At 41.8% G+C, this 15,741-nt stretch overlaps 1 protein-coding gene across 8 annotated transcripts in view; it reads right to left on the reverse strand.

Annotated features, from left to right (window-relative positions):
* Positions 1-15,111, reverse strand: part of ANAPC1 (anaphase promoting complex subunit 1) — a 34,000-nt gene extending 18,889 nt beyond the window's left edge. For 2 of the 8 annotated variants that reach the window (XM_085218615.1, XM_085218613.1), the window contains exons 1-20: positions 14,727-15,110; positions 14,297-14,458; positions 14,108-14,159; positions 13,686-13,795; positions 13,218-13,300; positions 11,724-11,797; positions 11,324-11,472; positions 10,613-10,833; positions 9,787-9,996; positions 9,082-9,177; positions 8,520-8,610; positions 8,336-8,401; positions 7,435-7,572; positions 6,318-6,458; positions 5,816-5,876; positions 5,096-5,283; positions 4,250-4,324; positions 3,014-3,279; positions 1,635-1,726; positions 593-732 (exon numbers count right to left, since the gene is read on the reverse strand). In XM_085218615.1, the coding sequence (XP_085074741.1) occupies positions 593-732; positions 1,635-1,726; positions 3,014-3,279; positions 4,250-4,324; positions 5,096-5,283; positions 5,816-5,876; positions 6,318-6,458; positions 7,435-7,572; positions 8,336-8,401; positions 8,520-8,610; positions 9,082-9,177; positions 9,787-9,996; positions 10,613-10,833; positions 11,324-11,472; positions 11,724-11,797; positions 13,218-13,300; positions 13,686-13,795; positions 14,108-14,159; positions 14,297-14,458; positions 14,727-14,939 (2,628 nt within the window). In that variant the 5' untranslated portion in view covers positions 14,940-15,110. Of the gene's footprint in view, positions 1-592; positions 733-1,634; positions 1,727-3,013; positions 3,280-4,249; positions 4,325-5,095; positions 5,284-5,815; positions 5,877-6,317; positions 6,459-7,434; positions 7,573-8,335; positions 8,402-8,519; positions 8,611-9,081; positions 9,178-9,786; positions 9,997-10,612; positions 10,834-11,323; positions 11,473-11,723; positions 11,798-13,217; positions 13,301-13,685; positions 13,796-14,107; positions 14,160-14,296; positions 14,459-14,726 lie in introns of those variants that run through there. The other 6 variants (XM_085218617.1, XM_085218616.1, XM_085218614.1 and 3 more) reach the window with 6 other exon arrangements.
* Positions 15,112-15,741: the final 630 nt, after the last annotated feature.

The following is a 15,741-nucleotide window of genomic DNA, read 5'->3' on the forward strand; positions in this document are numbered from 1 at the left end:
AGAGAAAAGCCAGGAAATTCTCACTCACGAAATACAGTTAACTGAGTTACATTATTACTTTGCACATGCCACTACTGCAAACCACAAAAAACCAAAAACATGAGCAGCGAAGCATAGGCCATTTACCCTGCACTCATGTGCTCTTCTTCCTAGCCTCAAATACCTCCTCCCACCTGCTAAAACTCATCTACATCCTTCAGAAGTATTCAAGCTGTGATAGAACAGAGGATAGAACTTGCAGAGATTTCTTTCTGCTAAACATTTGTTATTACCCCTTGGAAAAAGGCTGACACCACTATGTCACAGAAGAATTTCATGCAGACTAATGAGGCCTGCTTAGTACAGTGCAGAAACACTTGGAGATGCTTAGATGTCCAAACAGTACAGCTACAGCCGTGCTCCTAAGCAGGAGCAGGCTCAGTACTGCTCCAGCATGCTCCCACTGCTTCACACATGACAATTAAACTTTTCACCATTTGCCTTCCCATTGAGGGCACTTCACTCACAGGAAATTAAGCAGCTAGAACAAACCGTGGCCACAGTGCTGCTATGCTGATAGAGGAAAACACATCCTCTTTGCCAATATACATACCAGTATTACCAGTTTGCTCCTTTCACAGATTCCTGGTAAGTAAGGATAAGGCTGTACTCTTCCTCCCTTTAGACAGGAACTCAGCCACTGAAAGATACTTGGAGGCTCAGCAGAAAAAAATAAGGGATGATGCATGAAACCTGTTTGGATTTAATGGTGAACAGTCACGACACTGAGCTCATGGCAAATGCACAAAAATTGTTCTCTGTTCTCAAAACAGGACCTACACTACTTCTTTTGTGGAAGAACAGAAACATGGTATTTCAAAGCATTATGGATCACATCTGCCTTCTGTCAGATGCAAGTTTATAGCTAGTAATATAGACAGTAATGGAAGAATGAAATACTTTCAAGGAAGTCTCAGCCCACTGTGAAAAGTAATGTATGTAATTACTAATCCTCAAAAACCTGAGGGGGACAGTCTTGTCATTAAACATCAAATCATTAAGTGAGAGAACAGCCTAACTATAATCTCCTTGTCCTCCCTATCCACAAACATGAGCAGCAAAGTCTGACCAATATAATGAGATTATATTTTTTGTGCCAGGAAAAAGAGTATTTTGTCTCGTACAACCAGCAAATTTCAGCTGGTAGTACATTAAACAGATGCACAAACAATAAGTGATCTTATTTTAGCTTTCATGATTGTGCATTGAGCTCTGATTTATTTTTAAAGGACTATAAACGGAGAGCTTACACCAACCTATGGATACTTTTCACAGTAGAAGCACATCTCATTACCAGGTTTTTCCATAGCTCTCCACAAATATTTCTCAGCCTGCTTGAGCTAGGAGTTTCCTGGGATAAAACCATCACTTCTCCCAGGTCCTTGCTGTGAAACACCCCATGAAGCACCAAACTGAAGGCACCAGCTTGGGACTACAGGGTTCTAACAGACTTTTAAAGACAAAGGAACCAAGCAATCTATGCACAGTTTTACACATGGGTTCAGTCCTGACCAGCTATCAACACGCTCAGCATTAAGAGAGAACCTGCACACCACTACCACTGAACACTCAGCTTCACATAGCCTTAAACTCACCTTGATCAATTATGCAAGTCTGTCCAGAGCTTTTTACAAGGGCTGGATAGTCTCTGTAGTAGTAATCTATATAAGCTTCAAGTTTCAAGTCCCTAGAATGAAAGATGTGAATCATACTACAGTGAAAAACAAGAAGAAACAAACTCCATGCTTTTCTCCATTTCTGACATTTTCTGTTGACTTTTAATGCTTGTAATATGCACCAGATACAAGGAATGAAGCTCTGACTTCTTTAACTAGGGCTGCACACAGGCATTGCCCCTTTGCTAAGCAAGTAACCTGCATGCTTTACTTCCCCCCCAGCGCACCTCTTTTCAGTCATAGTTCTACTTTGTGCCACACCTCCACCACCACCACTCACAGCATAACAACTGTCACTACAGCTTCCCCACACCTCTAAATGTTAAGTCAGGTGTGTTTATCTGCAAGATGTGAATGCAAACAACAGCTTCCAGCCCCAACAGATACGCAGTGTTTCATCAGTTGCTTTTCATTGGCACGACAGAATAATGGACAGGTCAATCTACTACTTCTGGAAACTACTCCAGTCAGTCAACTGCAGTGCAAAGGGAAGAACCTATAATCATAGAGATTTTGGTAGAAATATCAAACAAAACTTGGAGAGGCATTACTGAGTCCTTTGCTTATACAGATAACTGTGTGCATGTGTGTCGTTAGATATGCAATGCAATCTGAGTGTGGGGGTGGAAGATGAGAAGATGCAGTCGCTGGCTGCAGTGAAAATGCCACAAAGATGAATATTTGATAGTTGTGAGCTTAGTCAGTGTAATAGACAAAATGTGAGCTGTCTAGGGTACACAGAACTTTAGCTGCCAGAGAGGCAACAAAAGCAGGTACTGCTCAAGTTTCCTGACATGATCTAAATGGTAAGGTCGTGTAAAATCAGAACTGAGATGAGATTCTGTTTGTGTTTTAGAACAAAATAAAACAAAAAAAATCCTCAAGCCTACCACTACCACCAGCAAGAAATCACTAAATGCAGAAGACTTTGGTCTGAGCAACTGAGCACCGAGTCAACAAGGTGATTTTACTTCTGCCTGCAGCAGGGTTGCCTGCACTCTGATGTACAAAATCTGTTAAGTAGACTTCCTCCCTCTCCCTTTGCTTGCATCACAGAAACAAAAGCCATCTATCTATCAAGAACTACGATTTGTGAATCATGCTCATGTTGGTAAGTGGTCAGAACTATACAAGAGATTTCCTACAACAAATATCTTTAACTGTTACTTATTCATTTCCTTCAAAAATATGAAAGTCTGTTCCACTTTGGGTAATCCCCAAATCTCCCCCATAAAAAAACCCAACATCAAGAGACACCACACAACATACAGAATCTGTGATTTGTCAGTTTGGCATACCTGGCCAGCTGAACCAGAAGAACAACAAGTGACCGATTTTCTTCTCCCATCAGAAGGTTCAGTTTGAACTCCTCATAGACCAGGTGAAGAACAAAGAAAATAGCAGGAATATGGGTGAAAAGGAGAGTTGAGTAATCCAGGCTAAGGCTCTGTAAGAAGTCATCCTTTGGAGCTAAAACTTCCAGAGGGTCCAATCCCAAGACTTTGGATAGAGGATGAGACTCAAAATTTCTGTGGTAATCAGAGCTCAAGAGATATTCCCAGTCCTAGACAAAGCAAACAGGAGAAAGAGGCAACAAACAATGAACAGACTTCCAGCAAGCGAGCTCCAAAGCACCACTGCAGAGGGTTCTTCTCCTAAACCAATTCAAATGCAGTTAATGTGCCACACAAATCCTGCAAGCTACATTGCACAGATTCAGTTGTTAAGCTGTATCTTCCCATCTTCCCTCCAGTTATGCACAAAATGAATCAAAGCATTAACATTTAAGAAAACAAAGACGGAAGAAAAGTGATTTCAAGTGCCTCCTGTGCACTGATAATTCAGTGTGTGACACCTTGCTGCAATTCACCCAGTGCCCCCAGCCTTCTTCCTACTTCCATCACAGCACATTGGGCATTTAGATATTAGTCTGTTTCATAAAGACTGCAGCCTGTAAACCCCATGGGTTCATTGAGCTGCCAACTCACAAAACCTGATGGCACAACTGTACCATTGTAGCTTGTAAACCTCTTACAATGGAATGCTAGTGAGCCTTATCCACTTTACTGCTTGACTACTTTAAAGAAAAACAACCTTTCTACTCTTGCCTAGGCAAAACCTGGTGAATCAATCTTGAACACTGCTAAATTCAGTAAGAACCAGTGCATTCAGTGAAGCATAGAATTTGATGCTCCTAACTTGCTGAAGGTGCTGAGTGGAGGAGAGCAAGCCAACTTAATTTTAAGGGGATAAAGCATATAGGAGACATTTGGCACTGTCAGAAAACTGCCTGTTGTTGATTTGTAATTCATATTGAATTCATTCCCAAATCTAACTTCTCTGAAACCAGGACCCTGACAAGTAAGGTCACAAGATACAGACGCAGCACAATGCAAAACAGCTTTCCTTCCCCCACAGACTTGCAATCCCTGGTGAGCCCAGATCAGAGGTGTTTCTTCTGGATTGTCTTTTAAAAAACCAACAATAGATCAACACTCCCAAGCTTTTATTTGTCAAAGAGAACCATTTCTTACTTCATCTGACCCTGTCTCTGATGGCCTAGCCTTCTTTGGTGCACTCACTGGTGAAGGTGATCCTCCAACATTAAGCTGCAAGAAATAAATATACTGCATTAGTAATTCAACAGTCCTAACATGTGCATTCAAACCACACACTACACGATGTTGCTTTTCATATTTATGTTTTCCTTACATATAAAATACGTACTCCAATTAGATGTTTTCTACACACAGCTAATTAGTCTGGTGTATGCTGCACACACCTTGAGGTCTGACTGCCTAACATTTGGTATTGGCTAGGATAGAGGAAATACTGGGTAGGAGTTAATGCAGGTAATGTGGGTACAACTAATTGCTTTTATTTCATCAGTATGTTTATGTTTGCATCCCCTACTCCTCCCACCCTGTGAGCACCACAAGTATACTTGCTAGCAGGAAATTCACTCACAGAAAACTCCAAGTTAGTTCGATTTGAAAGACATAACTCAAAGTGCTGTAGTTTGAAAACTGCAGGAAAAACCTTCTTTAGAATCTGAACTGCGTTTTGTGCTTTTACTCAAAATAGACTTAATTAAGGCTGTTTGAGTAAAATCTTTAATCCATCAGTGTTAGTGCTGGAGTAAAATATTCTTAATTTATTTTCATCTGACGTGCTGGTGTTAAGCACCTTATAGATACACGCATCCCAGACTAAAATGTACACCTGCAATTTAGAAATGCAGAATTAATTCAGTGGCATCTTGTTATTTAGGACAAGAGATGACCTGTTTTTCTTCAGCACCCCTCTAACCATTTCAAACCTTGAAGAATTATCAGAAGTATTAACATAAGCTAAGGAAACAAACATGTACACTTGCTTACATTACGTGTCCAGGTCAGCTTCTCTGTGTTATAACCCATCATATTCATGAGACAAGTTACAAATAAATTCCATTCCAAGCGATAACTTGGTCCTCCAGGGGCATTATAAGCATTGTACCACTTGACAAGCATTTGTACAGCTATCTCCTTGGGCAGGATAGCCTTGACCCCTTGCAGGCATGTTTTCACTGTTGCAAAAGAGAAAAAAAAGCCCAAAGTTAGGCCTGTTTTCCATTACTCTCAATGCTACTCACCCAATTGATGCTACAAATTGTTACAGTACTCGGACCTACTTTTAACTCTCCAGAAACTCTTTCAATAAAAGCCACACCACATAACCTTTTGTTCCTTCAGTTTTGGTTAAACACAGCCTCTCTAATTCACCACACAAAGCAGGGGGAGGAGGGGAAGTTTTTTTGCTCATTAATGAAAAGAAGTTGTGTCTGAACTGACATCTCAGCCGTGAGCAAGCATGAACAGTAAAGTAGAAAGAGACCAAAAGAACAAAGAAGTTTCAAGAGTGCATCAGATGAAGCACTCAAAGTAGCAGAGCACACCTAAATCAATGGTAGCAGCTGCACAAAGTAAGCCAATAAACCTCGAAATACAACATATCAAATGCTTACACAGTCTAAGCTATGTATAAACTACTTAAAAAACAAAAAAAGGAATCCTCAAAAATCATGGAACATATTTCACATGAGAGATTGTGAATCATACCTAGCTCTGAAGTGGCAATTTCAGGAATTGTGATCCGAACCATCGTGTTACTGCTGAGTTCCTGGAGAAAAAAAGGAAGAGTTGAACTACAAAATGCATCTTTCAAGACAGATGGAGTCTTTTTTCATCAACTCAGAACTCATTTGTGTATTGAGCATATTCCAAACTCTTAGTTATTGGCTACACTCAGAGTCTGCAACCTCAGATTCTAGCTCCAAAAAACACTTCAAATGGATCCTGACCTGAATCACTTGAAGGAATCATTAAACTTCTATGCCTTTTAGGACATTCAACACAGGAAAATGTTGAGTTCACAATGCATGTTTAACACTTTACTGCTGACTAGGAGCTGCCGGCAACGTCTTACTATATAGGGGGTTGAAACTAGACAATCTTTGAGCTCCTTTTCAACCCAGGCCATTCTATGATTCTATGAAAAACAAGCTTGACCCTTACTTTGCTAACAAAGGCATGACTCAAATTACAGAATAATAATACCTACTAAAGTTACTCTGTTGTGAACAGGATCTCTTAGAGCATGAATGAAAGTCCCATGCTGCTGAAAAGTGCAGTCCTCAATGTAAGTAGAGTCATGGAGTTTAGAAGAATCCCTTAGCTCTGGAACTGGTGACAAAAGCATACTCTGCAAAGTGGTAAAAATGATTGCTTAGAATTGTTAAAGCAAGTATCTGAGCAAAGGGTAGTTAAAATGACCATTTTAAAGAGTACCAATAAGTATTTTGAAAGCTGCTAATGTCATTTCAAAATTGTCTCAGAAGTTCTATAAAAATCATAAATGAGGCAGGACATAATAGACATACTTTAAACACTGTATTCAGGGACTTTACCAGAGAAAAGTAAGAGATTTAGCTCCCAAAGACACTTCAAAAGTTAAAAATCAATTCAGCATTCGAAGGAAAGATGCCCAACTTCAACTGTCAAACAAATAAGCTGTTTTTTAAACCTCCCTTTTCAATTTACAGCATGTGTTTATGAGATTTGCATCACACACCCGTCTCAGCCCTCACTGTACTTTCACTTAACCTGATGTATCAATGCATCCATTGGAGGTTGTGGGAAAGAAGGCTGTGCATGAAAACTAGGGTGGAAAGAGAATGGTCTTGATCAACCACAGAAATAAGACAAGCATAGCCATAACAAGTCTTTTACAATAGCTACATGAGGTTTAAAGTAACAGGCTCTTTCTTGCAAAATATTCATCGTGTCCTCTAGCCACAGAGGTCTTAATCCTGCACTACCAAACAGTGAGAAGGGACTAGAAGCCCCTCTTCAAAAACCATCCATGCATCTGCCTTCAGCTACCTTGTAATTAAGAAAAGATGTATCAGTGCTTGAAAGCTTCATTTTCACATGCTAAAGATGCTCACAAGGAAGCTCTCATGTAGGATTTTTCACTAAGGACCATTCCTAAATAGAAGATACCAGCATAAAGCAGCATTTCCATCACAATTTCTATAAATAAAGAGTATGCAATTTAGATTAATAGACTGCAGCACAGATAAAAGCATCCAGTTACTTGACCAATAATGCCAAAGCTATTAAAACTACAGCCTTTTTAGGGCAGGATTTTGTTTCTAGAGGCCTTGTTTGTTTCTTACCTCTTCTAGAGGCCCCAGATGTTTATTCAAAGTCTTGGATGGAGTGCTGACACTATCCAAAGGAGTGCTTGGCCGAGGCATTTGGTTGGACATTGTCAGGGATGGAGCAGGCAATCCAGGAATAAAAACCTTCCCCACCTTTTTTGAACATTATATAGGAAAGCAAACAGTTGGTTTTCATGCTTGTGCTTCCACAAGCTTGCTTATATATACACCAGTGGTTTTAATTTTAACAGGTTAAAGGAGCAATTTAAGAAGAAGTGGATATATACTTGAACTAAAGCCTGAAGACTGCTTAATTTAATGCCTTTCTTTGGGAGAATATACATTAAGGAAAACCACCATATATGGTCAGTCTTGTACATTACTGCTACTGGTCTATTTCTACTAAAAATTCAGCAGTGTTTCATAGGATAAACTGCACTCCCAGAGCAACTTCTTTTAAAAAAATATACATACTATACACACACACAGGTAAACACACAAACAGATTCTAACGTTCAACGTCTCTGCATACATGGAAAGAACATATTCCATCTGTATACAATTCAAAAACTATTTCTTTTGAACGAACAAAATCCTAACTTCCCTTGATATTTTGTTTGTTTGAAAGCACTGTATTAGTTTAGCACTTTACTGTTGCAAAAAAAAAAAAAAAAAAGCTCCAGGTATTTAGTTGTACCCATAAGGCACCAGTCATTCTTCAGAACCACCCTTCCAGCACTGTACATAAATTACACTCATTAGGAGAGCACAGGCACCTTCCCAAGTAAGTCTTAAGTGAGAAGCAGTCTACAGTAGCTTAAAATGATACCTTGTAAGGTATGATGCACCCTCTGCACAGCCTAGCTTATAACTGGAGTCAAACACTTGTTTTGGGACACAAAAGCCTGCTACTTACCCGAACAATTCCAGAATAAAGCACTAGATTTCCACTACCTTCCAGAACCAGCAGTGTATCAACACCCTGCAAGGATCAAACAGCACATTCAGCTTCTTGTATTTAAGTAAAAGGATGACAAATGGATGACAAAAGTGACAAAGGAAGATACTTTGCAGCTAACAGTCCATAAAAACTTACATACCTGCACTGGAGCTGCATCCTTTGCCTGAATATTGGTAACAGAACCAAAGATCAGCTGGGACTTATCATTGCTCTCTTGAAACTTTACACACCTAGAGATTTGAGAAAACAACACTAAATATAAAATGATTGTCCTATCGACTGTTATAGAAAGACAAAAACAGAAAATAAAAGTTGTGTTACATGGTGCAGTTAGTCTTATTGTGGTATACCTGGTTCCTTCCTTTTCTAGCTTTGCCCCACTAATCATTTACTGTTACTCCCCTAGTCTAAATGAAATCCCCAATGTGATTCTAAAGGGTAAAGACAAGCATAAATAAGAATACCACCCAAAGTACAGTGAATGTATTCTTGCAACTTCAATTTAAATAATCCAAATCATCTACACCGCTCCAATTAAAAACTGTCATATGAGAGGCACTGACACCTCACATCACAACAGATTCCACTGGCTGAAGGAATAAGTATGTTAAAGCCTTGATCTAGACAAATTTTTAGATTGCTCTGCCCCCTCCCCTCCCTTTTTATTTCTTTAAACCTGTCCCCAAACTAGGAATGCTCACCGCAGCTGGAGCTGGGATTCCACCAAGAAGCACAAGAACTTCTGCCCACAAAGGTCAGTGGTAATAAAAACTTTCGATGCCTGGGAATTCTTCTCTCTAAATAAGACACAAAGAGCAGCAGTGCTGGGTTTATTATAAAAACTTTAATTAAAAAGAAAACAACGTCCACAAACCATAGGGACACTGGACTTCAATAAGTAGCGCCTCAAGTTGCTAGGAATGTGTCAGTCTCAGTTTCAGTCCTTATGAGAGAAATTAACTTTTTAGCACTCCAGTCTTCACATTCATACTTTTTGGTGTGCAGAGTACATGCTGCCTGGCTTTGCTCTCCAACTCAGTCTTAGGTTTTAAGCAGTGTTTTGCCCATTTTCATGCCAACAGAGCAAGAAATAACAAAAGAGATTAAAAATGAGCAGACATGCAAAAAAAAAAAAAAATCAGGGATGGTATTTGAATCTACTTTGCATGAAAGATCTCACAAAAGCATTCCCCACCTTGGAGGGCTATGAGTAACACAACAGGTAAAACTATTCCAAATGCCCAGCTCTCTTTTCAAGAGCAAAAAAGGGAAGTGCAAGTTCATGCACCTATCTTAAGGTATCACATTTGCAGAAGGCTCACACTAAAATAAGCTGTCGTTTTACTTTCTTTCCCTCACCCCACTGGCAATCCCACACTTCTCCCATATTCCAGCATGCACTTAACCTCATTTTTGTGATAGCTTCTGTCCACAGATGATCTATACACAGCTCAGGAACAATTGGTTCTGTTTCTGTTACAAGAAAGGAATCACTGCAAGTGCTCTCTGGAGAATGGGTAATACTGTGCCTCCTTGGAGACTGAACATTGCCAGATGAGTTGAACCTCTGCACTCCTGAGAATGAATGTACTCCCAGGGCAGGTGAATGAGAACGGCTGCAGGCAGAAATGAAACATTACTGAAAAGTGAGCATACATAACCAGATAAGAACCCCTATTATAAACCAGCGTGTTCATACACTAAAAACAGAAAAGAAAAACACCCTGAAACAGCAGCTAGTACAATATTAGCCTCCCTTCATGATACATCCCATCATACAAAAAACAATTCTCCAGTTTATGTTCAGTTGTCTCTGTCAAAATCCAAGAGATGAGATTCCAAAAGTAAACTAACATTTCAAGTTCTATGGTCCAGTCTGTAAAAATGTGTCCCAACCTGTTCTCTCTAAATATGGTTTTCTTTAACTGAAAACACTCCTGAGACTCAAAAGACCCAAGGACAGTCCTGAAGTCCACTACAGACTGCCTGTATGAAAACAGAACCTCTTTGTCTCTTGCTCACCCATCATTCCCTGTATACTACAGAGACAACAGCAAACAAGTGTCACAAAAGCATTCCAAGAGTGCTTTCAGATGCTGTAAGAGAAGGCATAGTACAGCTCAGGTGGACAGATCTGTAAGAGCAGAGAAAGACATCTATACCACATCTATTGCCTACTTTATAGCCTGTATTTGTTTGGTATCAGATCTACACATTATGATCAGCATTTACCTTAAAGCAGCCATGTTGGAGATGGACGGTGAGCGGGACTGCATGCTGGGTGATGACACTGATCTACTCTGGCTGTGAATAGATGAGTAGTTTTGGAAGGGTGAGGCCATAGGCGAGTCTCCTTTTGAAAGGCTCCTGAGTTGAGCAGTCAAAGAGTTGCTAGCAGCCACATTCTGAGGGGTACCCAGCTGCTCTGAGAACTTCAGCACCATGTTCTGCTCCTGAGAAAGAAAAGACATCTCTACATACTAGTCACACATGGGCAGTACCAGCTAAGAAGCTCAAACTGCTTGTTTCATCAGTTAGATGTTAGGAGTATGCACCTACATCAGTAAGGTATAAAGATACATCAGTCTAAGCAATTATTCCTTCCAACAGTGGTCTCCCTCCCAGTCACTGACACTACTCCTGTGATTCTCAGGGCAGAAAGTTGTCACTTTTTTCATGGAGGAAAGCAGTTTAAGCAGAGTACAAACTTCCTGGTACAATGCAAGGAACATCATAAGCACTATGTTACATGGCCATCGTTTACTGACGGATCTCCACAACTGTTGTATATACAAAAGTATGACTCTTTTTTCCCCTCTAATAATCACCCTATTAATGGACTAAGTCACAAATAATCAGGTATTTCTAACAGACATGTCCAAGAACGGCACCTAAATACATACAAAAAAATGTATAATGACACAGTCAGTAATAAATGTGTACCTCTGGCTTTACTTTACGAAGAGCCCAGACAGTATGCAAACTCTGTACAGTATCGTAGGTCATCACAATGGAAGGCTCAGCATTGACAAACACAATCCTCAAGGTGTAATCAGCAACATACTGCACTCTAGCAGAGCCAAACACACCTGCTAAAGAAGTAGTTAACCTAAGTTAAGGTGAAAATATCATTTCTACATTATTGCTATCAGATGAAGGATTAGTCATTTTTCATACCCTCTTTGCTCTGCAATCTGGACTTTTATCCTGACCAGTTTCCCTTTTCATAAAGCAGCTAAAACAAGTCACTTCTGACTTCTTAAAAGAGCCATTATTGCACATTTTTAATACAGAAAATGCTTGAGTGATACATTAAGCATTTGATGTCAAGGCCTAAACCTACCTCCAGACTTACAGACAAGAGGTGTTATCTCATCTAAGGGATGCAGCATGCTGAACATAGTAGGCAAAGGTTCTCTAAAAAGAAACCAAACAAAGCATGTTCAAAAACCAAATGCTAATAAGCCTAACTGCCCTCTCTTGCAGTTGGTGCACATGCTGCAATCCCAAAACACTCCTTAGACCTTAACAAATTTGAGCCTGAAACCTAACAGTAGAGACATATTCCATTAACAGAAGCTCTTTCGATTAACTGAGTAGAGTCAGACAAAGTGCTGGTCTATCAAAGTGCTATTTTTCACATAGCACTTGAGAATAACCCCACCTGGTGGCCACATGACAACCTCTGGCTGGCCCAAACGAACAGTTTGCACCAGGGCAGCTACAAGGAGCAAGAAGGGAAGAAGGCTCTTATAATCTAGACTCAGCTGAAGAGTTTGGGTTCCACACCAGCAGCCAGAACATCAGGTAATCCGTACCCATCACAGAGTAGCAAGAGAGCCAACCATCTGTTGGTGGCAGTGGCAAAAGGGGAAATTTTCATGAAAGTCCAGATTGAGTAGGGTCAACAGTGAGTTTTGTGAAATAACAGAACAGGAAAATGCAGCACCAGGGCAATTTCACTCTATAGTAATCCCAAAGGGGTCCAGCACAGATACTAGCCAAGGCCAGCCACAAGAAGCAAAACGGGATAGCAGGCTGGAAAACCTGAGAGATGACCAAGGGTTCAAATACAATGGAGCAAATCACTGCCTAACTCCTTCCTTCACTGAAAGGAGACACTTCACTATCCCTATGGAGAGGGTGATGAGAGCACAGCACACCAACACACTAAAGAGGCTATTTGCCTGAGCTAGTGTTTAACCTGGTACCAAAATTAAAATAGAACATCCAGTGCAGCTAGCTCGTGGAAATATTTTTTTTCAGATCTTTCTTGAATATTTTCAAGGCCTCTATATTTAATCTCTACTCTAATGAGGACCAGACAATCACAAATGCCTGGAATGCACACAAACAACAAGGAAGAGCAGAAGTGTATACTCAGACTACTTATCAGCATGCCAACCAACCCCTTACCCTGCTTTTCATCTATATATCCAGTCACAAAGCACAGGGTCTACAAATATGGGGCAGGATACTCCAGAGATTCAAAGCATGTTACAGTGGAGAGAAAACTTCTCAGTGACAATTTCCCAGTGAATCTCCGTAACTACCAGTGCGGCCTGGAAACAACTTCCAGGACAGACCTCAATGAAATTAGGTCAGTAACACTGCCTGCCATACCCTGTTCCCAGGATCAAACACTCTCACAAAGTTACAACAACCTCATGTTGGAGGAAGCTAGGACTTGGTAGACAGCTCCTTTCGAGGAGCTGCAGTTTCAGCTGGCCCTGTTATGAACACACATTATTTCATTATTCCTCTTCAATTTTCATACATCTGTATGAAATTAGTAAACTGTCCACAGCAAAACAATCAAAAGCCATTCGCTACGTACCTGGGTGGACTTGGAGGTACTTCATGTGAAGAACCGCTACGCTCCAATAACAAACCAAATTTTGTTGGCCAGATGTTTGCAACCTATTCAAAGATTGGAGATACGGTCATAACAAAGATATCAAGCATTTACTGTATTGATAATTTCTCATGATTAAATATCATGCTGTGGCAAAACATGCTGCCTAAGCCTTTTCTTAATAGAAGGGATGTGATGATGGGAGCATGTTCCCAAACTACTAAGCTGGCATACCCATACTTTCCCACATCTTACAATCTGGCTTTTACTACTTCCAGAATTGCACCAACACCATAATCAATGTCATACTTTCATCACTGGTGCATGTTCACCCACCAGAATGAGTAATGCCAGCAGTCACCAACAGCAGCACTGTACGCACACCTGCCCACCACAGTATGGCAGGCAACCAAACAAGCCCACTGATGGAAAGCAAGGTGAAGCACTTACCTGGAAGGGTAAAGCAGCAATGTAATCCTTTCCATCTATGCTATGTACATTTACACACGAGCTCTGCAATATGCAGACACATTTTTGTACTATTTCTTTACTGCCTGAAACTGCAGAACAAAAAAAATAGTCAGATTATCTCTTTTCTTAGACATACCCTATGCAAAAGAATGTATATTTAAGGGGCAGGTGGTAGCCTTAGAACAACAGTTCTCAATGACTAAAACTCTCACGCCAGAAGGGCTGAGCTCAAAGTACTTAGGTGGCATTACAGTAGTGCCAGAGAGGTGGTGGAGTCTCCTTCTTTGGAGATATTCAAGAATGGATGCATTCCTGTGGGGCCTGCTGCAGGGCAGCTGCTTTAACATGGGGCTGGACTTGATGATCTCCAGAAGCCCCTACAACTCAGCAATACAACTTACCATCAGCATTGTCAGATTTCTCCTGCTGAATAGTGAAGTCACACCACAAGGCCTAAAACCAAGCACAGCACAACAATGCCTGAAGAACAAGTTGATGCTACGATCAAAACTTATCTTTCTGCATTCCCCAGCATACTCCTACCCTCAAGACACCATTTGCAAACACAACGGAGCATCCAGTGAATGTACCTGCAGCACAGGGCTGTCAACGCTGAATGCCTTATAGGCAGCTGATGCTTCACTCTTACTCCCTTTACTCCAGATGACCATGTTGCTGGCCACGTACAGCTCTTCATCATAGTCCACTTCCTCACCAAAATCACTGACACCTTTCCTCAGCTGCCAGCTTTCCTTAATTAAAAAAGAGAAAACAAACAAACAAACAACAAAAAACAGAAAAACAGAGGATTTCATAAAGAGAAGCTACAAGAGATGTGGTCAGTGGGCTCAGGAAGTGACAGACAGGTTCCCATGACGCGTTTCTCCTGACGGTGTCCCACCACAGGCCCCCCCTACCACAGATCCCCCATCGCCACCACAGGTCCCCCCACCACAGATCCTCCCCCGCCTCACAGATTCCCTCCCCACCACCCACCGCCCCGCTGCGGCCCAGCCCTACCCGCTGCCGCTCGTGGATGGTGACCTCGCGGAGGGAGCCCACCAGGCCGGCCGCCCCGTCGGACGAGCAGAGCTCGGACGCTGGCTGCAGCTCCCGCGGCTGCAGGTTGTGCGCGCCGGGATGGCGGCGGCAGTGCTCGCGGCCCCGGGGGACGAACTCCTGCAAGTCGCCGGCCGCAATCATCGTCGCCCTCTCTTCAGAGTGGTCCGACATGGGGGCCCGATATCCTCATTATTTCTGGGGCACACAGCCGGCGCGCAGCTCGGAGCCCGCTCCGCTCGGGACACCGCCGCACACGGGGAGCAAACGCGCGGGCGCCGGCGGCGGCGCTTTATGAGGGCGCGGCCATGTCGCGGTTCCCGCCCTGCTCCGCGCCGCGCGGGGGCCGACGGGAGGCGGGATGGCGGCGGGCGGGAGGCGGTTTGAGGGGGGTGCTGTGAGGGGAGCCGCTTGCTCCCTCCTAGCACTGCCAAATCTGCCATTAAGCCGCATCCCTCAGCAGCACATTTATACATCTTTTGAACAGCTCCGTGGACGCTCTATTACTTCCCCGTTCCAGTGCTTCACAAGCCTTTCAGTGCAGGAATTTTTCCTAATACCCAGCCAAAATCTTCTCTGGTGCAACTTGAGGCCGTTTTCTCTTGTCCTGTTAAACAGAAAAAGATATATGTATATAAATGATAGCCTACATGTACAATAATAGAACGTAGGGTTTAATTTTTTTGTGTGGTGCTATTGCTGTAAGCCAAGCAACAGGACTTTTATGCTTCCAGATCAGCATCCAGAAGCTAATGCACTGATGATAAAAGTAGAAGATCCTGATTGATGAGGAACATATTAAGTTCCACAGCTGACCACAGGTTCCAGTAAAGCTGGGGAATGAAGCTGTTAGCTATCTAGTAGACACCAGAACTGCTTACCCCACTATAAATTATTGTAAAGGACCTTTAGGTACTGTATGCCAGTAATTAGGACCACAGGATTAGATGTGAAACTAGAAGTTTAACAAATGAGT

Source organism: Meleagris gallopavo, chromosome 2 (assembly GCF_905368555.1).
Source record: "Meleagris gallopavo chromosome 2, MGAL_WU_HG_1.1, whole genome shotgun sequence".
NCBI lineage: Eukaryota > Metazoa > Chordata > Aves > Galliformes > Phasianidae > Meleagris > Meleagris gallopavo.